Below are 18,819 nucleotides of genomic sequence, written 5' to 3' on the forward strand. Positions count from 1 at the left end.
TTCAACTGGTTTGACCTGCTATATGTACAATGAGATGAAGATTGTAATTCAATAACCAATACTCAGGTGCTGCCAAATGAATCAAAACTCCTCCTTCGTAGGCCCAAAAATATATATTCCAACTTTATACCCTTCAAAGCCACCAAGTGGATGCAAAATAAATTTCTAAAGCTTTCCACAGACATCATAACAAAAGCTGTCAAAGTAGCTATGCCTTCTAGGTAGAAACTGGATTTGCTTCTATAAAATTCTGATTTGAAATATGCATTTTCAGACACAGGTTGGATTTTGCTAGAATTTCTAGTTATTAGGATAAGTCATACAGCTAAAGTACATGGAAGTACAATTACTGCAAATATTTGTTATGCTCTTACAAAACCTAAAACTTATTTTATTCTTATTTTTGTGACTCATACAAGCAGCGTTTCAGTGATTTCAAAGAAAACTCTCCCTAGTTAATCTGTATGCCTTTATTCTAGTTAGCAGGCATTTATTTTTAATTGAGTTTTCCTTGTAATTACATTTAATTCAGTAACTAGTTCTAGTATTTAGAACCCCGGGAAGTGTTCATTCAGCCTTCAGTCAAATTTAATGAAAGTAGAAATTACTCGGCATGTTGCAGATAAGTAGTATTTTAAGTAAATATACAAGCTTTAGCAACAGAAAAAGACCCAGATTTACATGCAGGTAATAGACCTGTCTTCTCAGCTACTGCAGTAACTAACCACTCTTCCAATTAAATATACTTCAAGTATTAAAGAGATTAAATAATCAAGCAAAGGTTTCAAAGGAAGAGAGCAAAGCAGTCCAGATGAATATTCAGTGAACTGATGTTCCAAACTTCACCAGTGTAAATTAGATGCAATGCTTTCCCCTACTGGATCCAAAAACCATCCATGCTAAAAGTTTTATAACTATCTCTTGGCACATACAAATTCACCAAAGACAGTGACTGTCGTTTGGGGCAATCCTGCCTATATGTAACTCTAAATATGAATCGCGTTGATATCTCAAAACGCATCAACAACATCCTTCTAACCCCACCATCCGATCAACAACCACATCTTTCCAAAGCACACACCACCACATTGTGACTCCAGGAGTCAATTAACCACTGGCTTTCAAAGATATTTTAGGCACAGGTACAGCTTTTATAAGCTGCTTAAGCATACAGTTCTTGTTTGGAAAAATACATAGTGGCTTGTCTGACACCATACAAATCTAGAAGAACATTCCTCTAAATTGTCCTCATCAATCACCTCATTATGCCAGTCAGACTTGCTGTGCCAGTATCTGGATCAAGTATCAGGTCTAAGCTCGTACCTTGTTTTGTTACATTCCCAATATCTCACATAAAGCCCAGCTTTTCTTCATTCCCACTACAATATTTAAAACTCTCTGGTCAGTAATTGGTAAAGATACAGAAAGTAAAATAACAAATACTTTTATACATGTTCTCTTTTGGACACAGAAGCTATGAGAATTAGGACCTAGACTAAAATGCACTAGTGGATCAATATGCTGCACCAACACCCATATTATTGCTATGATCTCTGCTGCATCAATCTCACATTTCATTTTTACTTTCATGGTTTTCCACACATTAAACAATTTTCTTCTGTCAAAGTTCCCAAATTTCTCTAAAGTTCCTAAATTTCCCTCACCTGTCTACCCTTTAGTCTTACTCAAATCTAGCACTTGCTTCAGCTTTCTGCTGATTCTTACAAATGAAGTATAATTAGTTTTTATTTTCAAACTTCTCTTTAGAAGCTGATAATTTTGATAAGTCTTTCAAGAAATCACAATGTGAAAAAAATTATAAAGCATCTGCTCTTTTGAAGTACTTATGTCCTAGTTGTCCACAACCTACAATGATTACTTTCAAGAGTATCACAACTGCATTGCCTGTTTGTTTCTTTCCTTCTGGAAAGCTTCCTATGCTAATAGCCAGCACAAAATTCTTTAGTGTTAGCCAGGAAAGCCCTTGTGGAATACATAATGGGGAGTTTTACACTTTCTTTATGCTCACTTTTTTTTCTCCTGAAGCTTTCAGTACTAATTGCTATAAAGCACAGCCATTTAAGTAGGGTACTGAACTGCTCAAATCAGGTTAAGATAAACATCATTTTAGATAAAAAGATAGCATTTCAATGGGTTCCAGTTATTTTTCTCATCCCACAATGCCAGGCTCCATGATATGACATTCACTCCTACAGTTTTAATTCAATATGCTAAAAATTATTTTAGTGTTTGTACCATTTTAAATCTGAAACAACCAAACATTTTATTTGAAAGAGATCTTTTGCAGTTTCTTTTGAATTGAAACAAACTAGTCCTTCCTGACAACACACATATAGAGGCTAGTCATAGATACAGACCAGTGGTTCCAAGCTACAATATTTGTATAGAACCCATGGCCTGCTTCCAATTCTAATTTCTAAAGCATCCTGACAAAGCTGCCAAACTATCAAAGACAAATCAACTATCTCAGTAGAAAAATTCTATAAAATAGCCAAAGTTTTTGACAGAATCTCTGATCCAGTATATCCTGCAAATGTCAGTATCTTTTCCACTTTAATTCCTCTGCTCTGTTGCCTATCTTGCTAATGGTAAATTTTCTTTTTCTCTTTCCTCCTTCAAAGGCAAAACAAGACAGGCTGATTAGAAGGCTGTATCATCCTTAAACCTCATAATATTCCCCCTTGAACAGGACACTAATCTGTTTAACTATTATTGATTTAACTTTGCTGTTCCTAAACAGAGAGGTTTTCAGAATGGTGTAGCTTTTTTTATGTCAACGTATGAAGGAGTGTACAAAACCTGTCATTATCATACCAAAATAAATCTATTCAAACAAAGAGAACTGCACATCATTCATTTCCAAGAGGTAACGTACATGCTCACTTAGCAGGCATCTAACCAAACATCTAGCTCCATTTTTTTTTTTTAAATCAACAGAAAAGCACATGAATGTCCTATTCTGCTGGTTCAGCGAAGTCTGCTGGTTTGCCTTCAACTGCTGCAGAAAGTGTGATTAGTTCAGCCAGGGAACTTAGCTGAAGAACAGACTCGCTTTCTAAATGCAAGACTGCTGGTCTGTGTTAGGGAGAGGGAGAAACAAATATGGAATGGAAGAGTAAGACTGAAGTTTGAGAAGGGATCCTAAGGAAACATAAAGGCTTTCAAGAACCTCCCTGACATCTGCTCACACCAGTCAGTGGATGGAATTTCCCACTTAACTTCCACAGAAAGGAAAGAAAAACTGAGAGGGGAAAGGGGAAGGGGTGGGGAGAGCAGAGACGTCAAAATAAGTCACCACCCATGAGAAAAAAGAAAAAATCCATTATTATCACCATTCCACAAAGTGCTATCTTAGAGGACATATTGTATAACTAAGCAGAGGATATGGTACAGCCCCTGCCCCCCAAATTAATCCAGGACTGCTTCTGCATAACAAAGTTATTTTGCTTCTCATCCTAATTTTAAAGTCACTATAAAAGTTAACAAATTTTCAACAGGGACTATGCATTTTGTCAATCTTACTCCTAGAGTATTGAGAGACTGTGTAAATCTCACAACCATCTGCAAAACTCAGATATCTTCCAGCAACACCCAGGGGAAAAACAAAAAAACAAACCAACACCTCCCCCTTCCCAAACACAGAAAAAAAGCAAAGGTCAAACAGTCCTACATTGCAAGAACACTGTACTTCCAGAGACTCAGAACTCAATTTCAGTTTCTGGTAAGGTCTATCTTTTCTCAGAAATCCAGTTTCAAAATTCCTTATAAGCTGAACACAGTTTAACATTTTCCAGACAGAAGTTCTGCTCCTCAGAGATGATGACAACACTTATGCCTTCAGGACTCAGTGAGCTGGTATCACAAACCTGACTGGGGAATTTCATCTGTTCCCAGGGGATGTGCCCGTTCACATACATGAGCACAAATTTCAACTAATCTTTGAAACAACCAGAATACATTGCACTCCAAGACATTGCACTCCAAACAAAAAAATCAAGAGCCAATAATACATGTCCCTAAAATAGGAAAGGAAAATAGAGTCATTTTCAAAATAAAAGGAGACCACCATCCAAATATTAAAGGATGAGCTGAAATGCAAGCGACGGGGACATAGCAACCTTTTTGTACTATTATTACAAACAATGCAGCACCATACAAAGAGGTTGAATTATTTACAATAAGTTCCTGGAGTTTAATAAAAAGTTTATGAGTAAAGAGATATGAGAGATACTCTCTTACTAGCTAAAAATGAAGACATGCAATATTTTGATAACAGAGATTACTAAACTGTGGTCCTACACAGATGTGATTATTCATTTGGTACAGCTTCCACACTAGTACCTGCCTCCTGAAAATCATCATGAGAAAAAAATCACACCAATATTACAATTCTTCCAGATAAGCAGCTTTTACGAGATGGCTATTACTCGACTGCAAAACGAAGAAGTAGTCTACATAAATAAAACCAAACAAGAAACCCCTAGAACATACCATCTTCCCCAATTAGAATTTTGAGCTTCTTCCTTGGCAATTTGACTCCAGCTATTTAGCGCTGTTTTGTCCATACAGAGATAAGAAAAATAAAGTAGATTTCACTAGAGGATTCCATTTTACACTGAGATCTTCTGATGCAGTGTTGAGTCCCTGCTTAAGAGTGCCTGAAGTACCTTGCCCAAAGTATAGAAATTCCCATTCTAGTGCCTATTCCTTACTTTTATCTTTTGCTATCATGATGAAATTTTCTATCAACAATTGAAATAGCTTACAGTATGACAATCACCTTCTTCACATGCATTTTCAGATTTAACTGATTTTCTAGACTAGCTACCCCATGTGATGTCTAAGTACTTGAAGTTCTTCTACCTGCATACGAACAGCAGAAAGGCCACACAGTAAGAAGCCAAGGATATGCATACACATGCAAAAGTTGTTAACTTGATTACATGTTAATGTACTTACCTGATTTGATTTCTCTACTGTGCTACTGGGAACCTCTGTGGTATCCTTCACAAAAAAGTTATCTATGATGTGTCTCTCTGCACATTCCTGACCACAAATTGGACAGCGGATAACACCGACTGCGGGGGGAAAAAAAATATCTGATTATGCTTGCACAAACTAAGATATATTAAACAACTACAAAGACAGGTTACAAGGATAAATATTTTTGAGAGGATGTTTTAATACTCTCCCGTTAATAAGGTATGGGAAAAAAGAAGCTAATTCTCATTAATCACTGAAGTAACCTTTTTATGTTCTTCCCCAATGACATATTCTTTCAGTCAAGGTCAAACACCTTTTTGTTTCAATCCCATAAAGAATTTGCCTTAATCTTATAAAAAATTAATTCCTTTACTCTAAAGATAATGTATTCCCATTGACAATTTGTTGTTATAGAATGGATTAAAGTAAACACTTATTAGTGTGGAATAATTAATGACACTGAGTGATATTACATACACACACGTACACGCCAGCAGTGTGACATGACCTTCAACCACGTCATATGAGACACAGAAATGTAATACATTCAATATTAACAAGGTAAGCTGTAGAGAGGAAGAGCAGACCTGTATTAATATTGTGACTACCTTCACATTAGGAAAGGGAAAGCAAGCAAGAAAGACAAAGGAACAAACAATCAAGGTCCTCTCCCTCCTCTTCTCTGCAAGACAAACTGGGGTGCAATTCTAAGACAATAACATACTTGGGCTCCAGGTTGAAGAAAGAGCTGAGAACCAGGAACACAAAAAGTTAAACAATTAGTTTTTCAAGAGTACGAAAAGGACAAAGTCAAGTTCAAAACTTGGGGTTCAGCTGTGAGTAGACTCGGTTGAAATTGAAAAGACCTATATAAACAATTTAAAGGAGACACCTTTCCTGGCTGAAGAAAATGAGTGTCTCACTAGCACATTCTTCCAATAGATGCTTGAGATTTAACTGCCAACCCACTACAAAGCAGTGCTATAATAAAAGTCCATCAGTTTTACTAAAGCAATTCTTCACTCTGGAAATTCAGCAAGCAGTTTTCCACTTGTTATCAAGGCATTTCACTTTCATCTGAACTCCTATGATGTTAAGCCTGGTTTCACTATAACTGCCATTTTACCAGTCTGCATATCAACACATATTTGTGCAGCTTCCTTTGATATACAAATTCTATATTTTGGTTACAACTTTTGTAACGTTTTTTATACTATAATCAGGAAGGATCATTAAGAAATCCAATTCTGGTATGTCAGGTAGTTAACAGAACTCCAAGTACTGAAGTTCTCCTTTTATTAAGCAAATCAATTTACCACAGTCAAGGGTCAATAAATAAATCTCCTAATACTCAAGCTACACACTTGCCAAAAAAGACTTTTTTTACATTTTTCAACAGTCCCAATTACAAACCACCCTCTTCCTGTTCCCTCACTGTTCTTTCTTGACCCTGACAAAGCCCAGTGCTGTGAGTCAACACAAGTGACTGAGTCGGTCTTTGAATGTGTTGGGGAGATGGGTTGGCCAGAATGAGACTGGCAAACTCATTCTGACATGGACGTATTTTTCTTGCTCTCCCAAGCTTTACCTTCATCCCCTGTTCTGCTTCACTGACCAAATGCACTACTGCCTATGCTGAAGCAACATGAGAAGCAGCACAAGGATGGGAAGAGGACACCATCACCACTGAAGATTAAACATGGAACCACTGAAACTCATCAGCAGCATTAAGTAGAGTCTATAAATCAGCTGAATTGCAAATATGGAGGGCAGGGAAGGAGAGAAATTAGGAAATGTATCCACATAAAACAAATGTTTCATTTCCATTATCACCAACAGAATACTGCCAACTAACCTGTTCAAGAGATCACTTAGAAATTCTAGGCTGACATGGGAGAAGGAAAAAAGGAAAACTGCCTACAACTCATGAATCTTTTTCTAGAATTTCTTATGCCTTCTAGCCTTAACTCAGTGTTTTCTTCTGCCACCGTGTGAGAGGAAGTTTGCTTTTGTTATAATTCTGGATTGGAGACTGCTACACACAGTTTTAAACCAGGTTTAGTCAGGATGGTGGATTTAAGTGAAAGATCTCAAGTGTCAGGGTCAAAGTAATTTTGTAAGATTCTTATTTCTTTTTAATGGAGCAAGCATTTACAGTGGGCTCCAATGGGAAGGTGAAAACATATTACCTAACTTAGAAGAAGTTTCATAATCACCATCATGATAATTGTGAGAACAGTAAGCGATCAGATCCCACATTTTCATGTGCTCCTTTGTACCAGGTTAGGGAGTTAAAGAGAACAGCTGCCTATCTCAAACACTGTTAAGGCCACAGAAGGACTTTGCCATGAGATAAGCACAGAATGGAGTGACAGGATGGCACTAAGTCCAGGTCTGTTGGAGGCAAGATCCTGGTTAACATATCTGGACAAAAATACCCACTACGGTAAACTGTGTAAAGAAGCAACTGCTCATACACATGTCACTGGTCAAACAAAGACCACCCCAGGTTATGGGACAGATGGCATCTGTGACCACCAACAACCACGGAAGCCCCCTTCCTGAATATGCCTCCATGGATATCCGGAACTTGGACTGTAATACCTCGTGAACTTGAGATAAGATAGAGGTGGTACTATTGTCCAGGTGTTACCTCAGACCTAGCAGGAGGTAAACAAAGCTTAGGGAGAAGAACATATCACTGGTAGTAGACACAAAGGATGCAGAATTTATGGGCCGCAAGGAAAGCCAACTGTGCTTGCAACTGGAAATCAGCTCCAGCTGGGTAAAAGGTAATTCCGTCAGGGGAAGATCGGGAAGACTGCGTGAAGCAATCATTCAACCAACAGAATAAGAGAACTGTGTAACCAGTGAGCATTAATTCCTTTGTTTACTGAAATGTATAAATAGTGAAAATTTTTGAATGACCTTGGGACCCACACCACCAAGAAGCCCAGGGAGAAGAAGGGCCAACAGGATGCCACTGGATCCACGGGTGGTGACTATCTTCTGCTTGATCTCTCTCCTCCTCCCCTTTATTCTATTTCTTTCTACCTCTATACCTCATATTCAATGTTAAATAAAATACATATTATTGACTTTGGCATATGGCCTTGTTTGCACCTTAATTTGGACAGAGGTATCTCTCAATAATCAGATCTTAACACCAGCAGAGTTGCTTATGCAGCTGTACAGCCATGTGGCTCCTGAGTAGGAGGAGTAGAGGGGAAGACCTCCACCCTTCTTAGCAGCATCTCTTCATACAAAACTCAATTTTGTGGAATTTTATATTCAGACTTTGCTTGAACCAGGCCAGGACATCACATTGCTAACAGAAGTAACAATGCCATGCAATGAGCTGGATAAGGTACTGCAATGTGAATCAAATGGGGCTGTGCCAGGATAGAAGAGCTTCCACCATAACAGCTCCCACTGGCTACAGGCTCATACCATGTGTGTCTCTTCCAAGGAATGCTAGCCTGCATTTTAGGCAGGTAGGGAAAATCATGGCCCATTCTTAATGGTGCATCCACAGAAAGGGCACCTCAGCCCATTCAGCACAACAGACTCATGGCATATACAGTATTATTTCCAACTCGGCTCCCAGTTTCCTGGGAGTACATTCCAGACTACTGAAGCATCCCGAGACAATAGGAGCAGACTGCTCTCTCTGGTTTGCCCCAGTTTTGGCTCATTTGCGTCTTCACTGTAGCGAACACGTTTCAGAGCCAATTTAATAAAGCCAATGGATGATCAGTTGTAGATCCAAGAAGGTATTTCTGTTTGTAGATGCAAAGCGCTTTACTAAAAGAGGAGGACTTAATGGTTCCCTTTCTTCAGTACAAATCAGTCAAAAAATCCACCAGTTTTCTGAAAGAGAGTTCTCTTAATTAAATTGAGTGCTTGGAAGTAACTGGCAATTTTACCTGTAATGACACAGTCATTACAGAATAAATAATTAGGGGGTTGTACAGCAATTTTTCTCAGTTTTATGCATGTTCTGTTTGAAATTCTAACTATACAGATTTCAGAACAAAAAATATTAACAGTGAATTACACATGCAGTTAAAATGTTTAAAAAAACAGACAGGCCAGTTAATATTAATAAAAGGTACATCAGAGACTGGAGGCAGTGCCGGCTATAAGATTTTTAACATTAACTATACAGAAAATTAGGGCATTTCAATGTTGACCTACAGAATCTTCTCTCACTGTGTCTACAGACACCATTACTACTAGCAAGGCTTTTCATTAAAATGCATGGGGTTGAGGGTAAACTGGTCATATTTACACAGGTCATGTTTCCCAGTTAAAAATAAACAGTTAGAAAACTTAATTTGAGAAGCGATATCATGTGCAATAATGTCTGAATCAATTTTTAAAATAATTACTGCTTTCCTCTTGTTTCTCATTAAGCCGCTATTGGTGCTGCAAAATTGGCAACTTCTTTAAACCAGTTTGTTCCAGAAAAAGCTGCTCCCATCTAGTTGTGACAGACTGCTGCTGCTAGTGGAGGGGAGATAGGTTAAACCAACAAGCAGGCACATCTCAAGGGAAAACTGGTACCTACTGCCAAAGTATAAACATTCAAACCAACCACCAATCTAGCAAGAAAGTTTATTAAAATTATAATTCATTAATTGTTAATTAAAATTATTTTAAATCCCTTAAAATGTAAATAAATGAAAGCCAGACAAAGACTATTACTGTAATCCCCCCTCTGGAAGAGTGTTACAGGCCAGTTTTTATGCTGCAGTGCATTGACTTTCTTGGAAAGCACTGCAGAGCTGAATTAAAATATTTCATCTGCTCTGTGAAATGGTTCATTGTTTTTGCTCTACGTGCCCAATCTTCAAACATTTCAGATATTGCATATTAGACTTCATAAATTGTAAATTTTGCAAGGACTGACTCTCCAGCCACTTCTGAATACTTTAAGAAATTCTGAAGGGAGAGTTTATATTCACATCCAGAGCTGTCCAACACATTTTCTTCAACAACACAATTATAAGAAGTGTCATAATGGTAACAAAGGGAAACACTGCTATTGTGGGATAGACAATGTTTAAGTACAAGATGATGAACAAAAAGTCTGTCTTGCAATGAACATGCTTGCACAATGATGCAGAAGCTACCAACAATTAAGCCAATTGTCACTGCTGACCGTGATGAGCATTTCTTTCATTAAAATACATTCTTTCAAGTCCTGAAATCGTCAAGTATTTCTAAGTGGTATGTAATGAATTCAGGTATACAACATGCAAGGATTTTTAAGATTCTGTGATATTCTTCCATCATTTTTTTCTGAGCAGCCATGTATTTAATTTTGAAATAACATTTTGAAAGTGGATTTAATGCTGTTTAGATGTACACATTCTACTGAAATACCATTTTGCAGACGCTCCAGGATCTTACCAACAGTGCTCAAGTCCATTGTATCCACGAGCATCTGGAACAAGGAAAGTAGTACCTTTCTTCCTGAATAGCAGCATGTTAACATGTTATTATTAATTAAAAAAAGATGACTGGGATTAAAAAAAAAATCTCCGGTAAGGAGATGGACCCATATCTTAGAGTTACAAGCACAACACAGCTAATAGTCATTTCTTTGTAGCAAGAAATTTCATACTCTGGTCTTCATTATTTCGAGTTCTCATCTACCACCAGCTGATAGTTCAGTAGTTACAGTACAATGCATCTATTACCAGAAATGATAGTTACAAAAAAGCAGGTAAGCACAGTATCATGTGGGCAGTCACCATTCAAAGAACCAAGCCTGTCTGGAAGGCACTGAAAGAGCTGGTTCTTTTTAATCCTTTGTTGAAAGGATGAAAACTATACTTCAACATACGACACTCTTGACTGTTTCACTCACTTGCTCTGTTTAGCGCCAGCTACCATAATGTTCCCATCAACACTAAGCAGTTGTGAAGGTAAAAGAAGTCTCAAAAAATAACTTCTAAGAATCTGAAACATACTAAGGGAATCAAGTTAGAAGCAGTAGTGGGAACAGCAGTAGGTAATGGGCTTTAGTCAGAGTATTTCAGTATAAATGTCATTCAAAACAGCAACAATAATGCAATCCAAGGCCTTTGACTAGCTCATGTTACTCCCTCTTCAAGTGCTCAGATGCACCCCTGCGATCTGTTTTTTCACAGGTCTCCTCCCGTACTCAATATGATCACTGCTCAATAACTGGAAACTACTTATCAAACTTGGCAAACTAGACTCTTGCTCCTCATTTTTCAAGCCACTAGCCTCAGGGGAGCAATTTAGTCGCCTGAACAGACATACCTAATTTGAGGGTGATATCCTGCCTGGCTTCCAGCTACTATTCCAGGAGGAAATAGGGCTCCTGTGGATTGTGCAGTACAGCTACCAGCCCTTTTTAAAATCTCACAGGTATCCCAGAACTGGTAGAAGATATTCTGGTTTGGACAGCTGAATCTCAACTTACCTGCCTCCTCTATGCCATATATCTTTGCTATTGTGATTTTAAAGTCCGAGCGGAAAACATTGTTTAAGCACACAGAAGATCTCTGCACCCAAACAAACTGCAGTCTTCAGCTCCAAAGGAAAACTCAGTTAAAATCTCTGAAGTGTCAATATTCAAAGCCATGAACTTGTTACCTGCATTGTTTAACTGCATCTGTCTGTATTCTGCTACATGGATATCTATTTTGAAGTTCTCCTCAAAGACAGACTTAGAGTTCAGAAGTCATCTACTATGAAAACACCTCTATTATGTTTTCTTCAAACTGTCTCAAAATACAGATTACAATGATGCACCAGAAAATGGAGGACTCTGTAAAATGTATGTGCAAGGAATGGATGTTCAAAAATACATATAAATAATATGCTGATTTAGAATAATAGGTTCTGCCTTTAAGTCATTTTGTTTAGTAAGAGGGAGGAGAGAAGAAAAAGAAAGGGCTGACTGTTAGTAAAAATAGATTTTTTAACTAATTAGTGTCTCTTCAATATATTCTTCAATGACAATATGGTAATAGCCCATTTACCACACAAGTAAAATGCCCAGGACTTATATGCTCAACAGTGAGAAAGAGGAATTTAGTATGTATTTATCAATAAATTCTGAATACATTCTTAATCTGTGCTGCAACTAAATTAGTTATATAACAAATACTTTAACCTGGCAATATTTTAAGGATTTCTAGATTTATTTTTTTAAGCTTGTTCTTGACAGGGACAGAGACAATGAAATGTACAAAAAATATTTGATGAAAATTCCCATTCTGAACAAATGTAGTCAAATAGAAGAAAAAAATAAAGATACTTCTTATTTCCATCAGATAGGTCTGAGTGCTCTACAAGACATTATTAATGGAATAAAAAAAAGTAAAGATCCAAGCCATTTAATTTATTTAAGTGGAACAATCCCAAGACTCCCAAATCCAGTCTATTCTGACTACTTGTATTTAAAAGCTGTGTAACAATAAAGCTTGTCACATGCAGAATTTTTACATCTATGGAAAAGTAACTCTTAACGGCAGCACAAAACTAATATTGATTTATTATGCTCAAGTGACTCCATAGAGTTAAACTTTGCACCTGAAAGATAGATGAAGTTTCTTTGCAGTGTTGCCAGGTTTTAATCCCTTCAGTGGGATTCATCTAAGTGTTACAAGAAGTTCCCTTCACAGTTATTGAAGTAGTCTCATGGTTGATGCCAATATTTTGCCCCCAAAAAGGCACGAACAGAAAAACTGCTTAGAGACAAAGTTTGTAGCCTTAAGCAGCGAGGTATGTTTATTAGGCAATGATGGAGAGTAGCCAGCTCGCGCTGGACAAACTGCTCTGTCTCTCCAGTGAAAAGACATGATTCTATACCATTTTTACAGGTGATTGCAAAATTTTCACATACATATTCATATAATTGCAACATCTAATTATAATATTCATAATGGGCGGAGTTTGGGCAGAGTCTGGGGTAGAGTCGTCCTTTTGGGGTGATATTTGGTGGTCGTTACTGTTTCTTCATCCTCAGGGGGTCGTATTTTACTCCCCTTCCTCAGCTGAACTTTTCAACTTTCTTGGTTTTAGCACACTCCATGGTGAATTTTGCAAGACTCTTGGACTCAAGCCCCCATTTTGCCCCTTATCTTACTTAAGTTAGGTGTGTGTGCATTCTTCCAGTGTACGGTACCAACTAATCTCTAGGTTCTGGCAGTACATTCTAGCTAAATATTGGCAAATTCTTCATTCTCTTGTTTATACTTATATTCTGACTTATACCTATATTCTGATTTTACCTCTCTACCTGCTTTCTGGGTCTTGTCTGGCTTCATGGTTAAACAGATGTGTACACTTGGTCAGATAAATCATACCTTAAAAACATCCACTTCTTTCCAGTAACTACACTAATACTCTTATCCACTATTGGGCATCCAGCTCAACTGTAAGAATCCCTCCAATATTCTAAACCCAGCAGTTAGAGAGGAGAATATCCTTGAAGTTACCTGCAACCTACCTGCAAGCCACAGGCACTGCACTTTTGTGTGCAGAGGTACCAGAATAAAAAGCCAGCTCACTTTATATTCCTCTCTTACATATGTCCAGTATCCCTCAGCACTGCTGTAAGAGTTCGAAATGCAACGTGACCAGCTTTTTCCAGTTCCCACATAGCTTAAACACCACCAAGCTGGAGCAATACATGTTTGTGAGATCCACACAGACTATACAGCCTCCAAGAACCAGCATTAATTAAAAAGCAGTGTTATCTTCTCCTCTGACATTGCATCAATATGAAAATTACTGAATGTAACTAATAAAACAGACCCTTCTGGGTCAAAGAGATGATCTAATAAGAACAGGAGGGATTTCCAACAGCTGCCCCACAGCTTTCAGAGGACAGCAGGTTATACAGGCAGCAGTGATATTATTTATGCTCCCACGGCGTATCTCCTGCTGCTGTAATCTGCAGTAGGCAACTGAACCATGAGCCAGACCCTGCTGGCTGATGTGAACATCCACATCCACTGAAGAAGTCTAATCTTCCTCAGGTTTCCTCCATTTTCCCAAAATCAAAGAAGAGCTCCTTCACAGGTGCTTTCCCAGCCTGACACTCTTGGTACTAAGAATGAAGCTTAAGAAAATGAATCTTCTACCAAAACTGATCTTCGTAAGTGCCATTTATTTACCTCTCCTTTAGAGTCACTTATCTATTTCCACCTTCTTGCACCATACTGCCTCAAAGGCTTGATAATGAAGTTCTGGAAACATTACACTTAGCATCAAATACCAGTTTGGGAATGAACTAGGATTACACTTCTATTCCTTTATTTTATTTTTACTTTATTTTTAAGGAACATTCACAAGGGTTCCACCATGACATTATGGTTCTTAATCTACTTGGCTGGCATAATGACAAATAAAAAAGCAAAACCAACCAACTACAACTTTCAGGCAGAACAACAGCTATTCTTGCAAAAGTTTGAAATCAGACATTCTGCAGCTCACAGCACCTACACTATATTCTCAAAATTTTAAATCAGTCAAAAGGCAGCCAAAGAAACCACATTAAATCTGATCTCATCTCAATGGAACTGGGAACAGGGAAAAAGAAAAAAAACCCCACACAATAAATACAATCAGATTGGAACACAATACAATAACACTGTTGTTAAATGGACTTTTAAAGGATGCAAGATTAGCATTTAGCTTCTTAAAGAATCCAAACCACATTCAGCTCTTGCACAAAGGGTTGAATGTAGGAAAGAGGACTGTTGGTTGAATCCGTTTGGGACACCCATGTATAAAGTCATCTTCCTTTCGCCAAAACAGCTTCCAGAATCATTATTTTGAGAAGAGATCTTTTCCACTGTTGAGTTTGAATGGCTGTGACAATAACCTAGAAGACTCATGAGCTACCATAAACCATGGCTTTGCTTCTGACTTGTATCTGTTCCAGTTATAAGGCCATTTCTAAAAAGAAAAAGGCAACAGAGGACTGTCTCCCAATATGCAAGTGAACCTACTCCATCCATCAAGGTGCATACAATTTACTGATGGTCCCACTGCCAACGGTCTATACAGCAAATACTTATTCATTGAGTGATAAGAGCAATACTTGCAAGTCAATCTTATGATACAGATAAGAGTCAAGACAAATGTAAAATAAAACTTTGGGGGGTTGGTGGGTTTTTTTGTTTGTTTTTGGTTGGTTGGTTTTTTGTTTGTGTTTTTTTTTTTAAATTCACTGCTAGATGTGGGAAGACCACAGGCCTTCCCATATGTTCCATCACAGAAACTTCTGAACACTCTTTCACAACACTGGACTCTGCCTTTGCCATGAAGTAGAAAATAAACATTCTATTTAACAACTTGAAGTGCAGTATTTGAAGAAAGAGCTGCTAGCATCTCTGGAGTTACATTCAGATATGACTATGGGATGCAAACAACACCTATGTTCATCCCAGGAAAGAACTGTGTGTCTGAAATAATAGTTACTCAGGCGGTATTTAACACATGAACTCTGAAACCACATTTGAGCTTTTTACATAGAGAAGTCTAGAACTTCTCAAAGAAGATCAAGTTCCTTTAAGCATTGATTAAACTCAGCAATCTAAGTACTCTAAATTCAGGGGTTTCCAAGATATGCTAGCCAGTGTGTTAGACCCTCATGGTTCTCTCTCACTACTGGAAACGGGAAGAGAAAACTGAACTATTGAAGGCCAAGTAGTCTGTAGCTGGTAAACTCTACAAACAGTCACAGGCTAAAACAACTGAGAACAATAGCTGCTAATGTGTGATGAAAGGCCCCCAAACAAGACAAAAGCAAATAAGGAACAGAATTACTGAGTGAAGAAAACCAACTGCTTAAGCAAGAATAGGTAGGAATCTGTAAACACTCAAAAGAGATAAATCTAATCCAGAAGTATACTACCCCCAGGGTTTTAAAGTTCCCAGATATTTAGCCATTACTGAAGTCCTGCTATATAGCTCTACATTCATTCAGCCAAACTGCTAAACAGAAATTTATCTCAGTTCCTAACTGACTGCTATTCTAATTTAGCACTTTGGGGCTGGGCAGTGCTATGAATTTCAACTTTTACTTGAAAACTGTTGAAACAATACTTACAAGTCACGGTTGTTTTTCAAAAGGCAAAAATTATTCAAACCTACTACCACTTCTCTTTAAACCAACTGACTACGAGGGCATGTAATTTGCACTCCTACATTATTTCTGCAAGTAGTTTACTCATTTTAAAGCAATGTCCATGTTGGAAAAAAAATAAAATATATATATGTATGTTTCAATTCACACTTTTGCTGTTCAGGACAATTTTGCATACTGTTTATTTCTAGTAACAGATCTGTTGGTGCTGGGCTGTTTTATCAAGGCAGTGTAACTTCCATTTACAATTAGAACCTTCTAATTTTAAGAAGGTCATCTTCTCCATCTCCAGCCATCTTCTCCAGCCCCAGCAGAGTAGTGCAGGTCTCCATCTCTTTCTTCCTACCTACTCATTCCCTTCGCAGCTGCCAGCATCCCTCCCCTAAGAGCATCAGTGTTACAAGTACCCTGACATAGCAGGTTCAGCAGCAGCCGCCTAAGCACAGCATGAACTTGGGGTAGAGGCTGGATTATAGCATTAGTTCAACAAACTTCAGCTCCACACATCCTTAACCATGCTCAAACTCTATAGCAGATGCCCAGAAATGAATGAAGCAGATTAAGTAAATTTTATTAAATGCTTTCTGAGCTCAAGTAGACACCCTAGAAAATACATGGGGATTTTCTAAGTCAACATTTAGGTAAAAATAGTCCTGTTTCTTTTTTGCGATTTACAGTACTGACAGATGTGTCAGCTCACCGGGAAAATTATACACTTACTTTTCAAATTAGGCAATCATTTTAGTTCAAAGGGTATTTGTGCTACAGTCTTGTTTTATTCAAATTGCACTATATTCACTTGAGGGACTACAGTTGAAAGGGGAACTCTCCACTTTAATAAAAAGATGCCTGTGGCAACTTAGTTATTAATCAGAAACAGAAATCTTTCTACAGTCAGAAAGCAAATGGCTCAGCTCTCCTGTCCATATACTCCCAATTACAGACAGTTTAGCATCAGAGCTGCAGATTTCTTTTTTGAAATGAGGATGTCTCCATGACCCAAATCCACATTACAAACAAGGGCCCTCAAAACCCATGAGTGCAGTTCAAAGAGCTGAGCTTTGCTTACTGTCATCCTTTTCCCCATAGCCCACTGATAAACTTCAAAAATAACTAGAAAGCTTGTTTAACATCAGTCTCAATCATAAGTTTGTAATGTATGCAAGGTAATACACAGTTTTCTCCCACATAAAAGCTTCAAATAAGCATTTACTTGAAGCACTGGAGAGACGGTATCAAGTAATTAGGAACATTCTTTCACTCAACCTTTGGTTTCATAGCTGACTTTACAAGACTGTTTCTTGTTAAAAATAATGTCATTTTGTTAGTTACTTCACACAACTGTTTCATGCTTTCTTTGATGGTAAACATTTATGTTTTTATACACACTCTCTGGCCAGCAGGTAACAAAAGAAATAATTTAGTCATTCCAACTGTGACACTGACATCTTCAAAGCACATTTGAGCTGCGAGTACATAGTTTAAACAGTACGCAACTACATAGCTACCTAACTGCTGAGGTAAATTTTAAAAGTATCACTGGAATTTTTCTATGAAAACAATTTTTCTGTGGTCTTTAATTTAGCCAAAGAAAAAATAATGCATCACTAAACTGTTATAGCACATAAAAGTTAAGCAAGAAGTAATAGGTCTGACAGTAGATTTTGATACCATTCACAGTTCAGCCAGATCACCCACACAGGTCCACAACGCACACTTCAGGGCCATATTCACCTGAAGATCCCTGCCTGATCACCATATTATGAAGGTCCACATGGAAAAATATCCATCTGCAGCACATGGATGGCCCTGCTTTGGATGCCCAAAGGAGGTTGCGACCCTGTGGGAAACCCACACCCTCAAACAGGCTCCTGGTAGGACCTGTGGGTCTGTGGAGAGAGGAGTCCATGCTGGAGCAGGTCTGCTGCCAGGACTTGTGACCCCAGTGGAGGACCCACATTGGAGCAGTCTGTTCCTGAAGGACTGCACCCCATGGAACGGACTCACGTTGGAGCAGTTCGTGAAGAACTGTAGCCCATGTGAAGGATTCACGTTGGAGAAGTTTGTGGAGGACTGTCTCCCATGGGAGGGACCCCTCCACCGGAGCAGAGGAAGCAGTGCTTCCTTCCCCTGAGGAGGAAGTAGCAGCAAAAACATCACGTGATGAACTGACTACAATCCCCATTCCCCTCCTCATGTGGCACCACGGGGCAGGAGGTAGAGAACTGGGCATAAAGTTAAGCCTGGGAATGAGGGGGAGGAGGGGGAAGTTTTTTATAAGGTTTGCTTTTACTTCTCATTATCCTACTGTGATATGATTGGTCATAAATTCAGTTAATTGCCCCAAGTTGAGTCTGTTTTGCCCCGATGGTAACTGCTGAGTGATCCCTTCCTGACCTTATCTTGACCCATGAGCCTCTTGTTTTAATTTCTCTCTCTTATGCAGTTACAGAGGGGAGTGATAGGGCAGCTTTGGTGAGCATCTAGCATCCATCCAAGGTCAAACCACCACACTACTCTATTATTTGGAAATTTTTGCAATAAAATTAATTTCAGAAATAACGGATTTTTCATAAAGTCATTCATCCTGAAATACAGTCACATTTAAAATTCGCTTTGCGTTACTTTTGGTTTTCCCCTGTTTTGTTTTTAGATTAGATATAAATGGTAAAATATCA

General features: G+C 38.2%; 1 protein-coding gene across 1 annotated transcript in view; it reads right to left on the reverse strand.

Moving 5' to 3' along the window:
• The window catches only part of TRIM24 (tripartite motif containing 24), a 58,209-nt gene that overhangs the window by 31,672 nt on the left and 7,718 nt on the right, over positions 1 to 18,819 (reverse strand). Inside the window, exon 2 of the mRNA XM_051784686.1 lies at positions 4,981 to 5,099. Within this exon, the coding sequence (XP_051640646.1) occupies positions 4,981 to 5,099 (119 nt within the window). The remainder of the gene's footprint in view (positions 1 to 4,980; positions 5,100 to 18,819) is intronic.

This window comes from Manacus candei, unplaced genomic scaffold (assembly GCF_025592945.1).
Source record: "Manacus candei isolate 608988 ecotype Guabito, Panama unplaced genomic scaffold, ASM2559294v1 h1tg000018l, whole genome shotgun sequence".
Taxonomy (NCBI): domain Eukaryota; kingdom Metazoa; phylum Chordata; class Aves; order Passeriformes; family Pipridae; genus Manacus; species Manacus candei.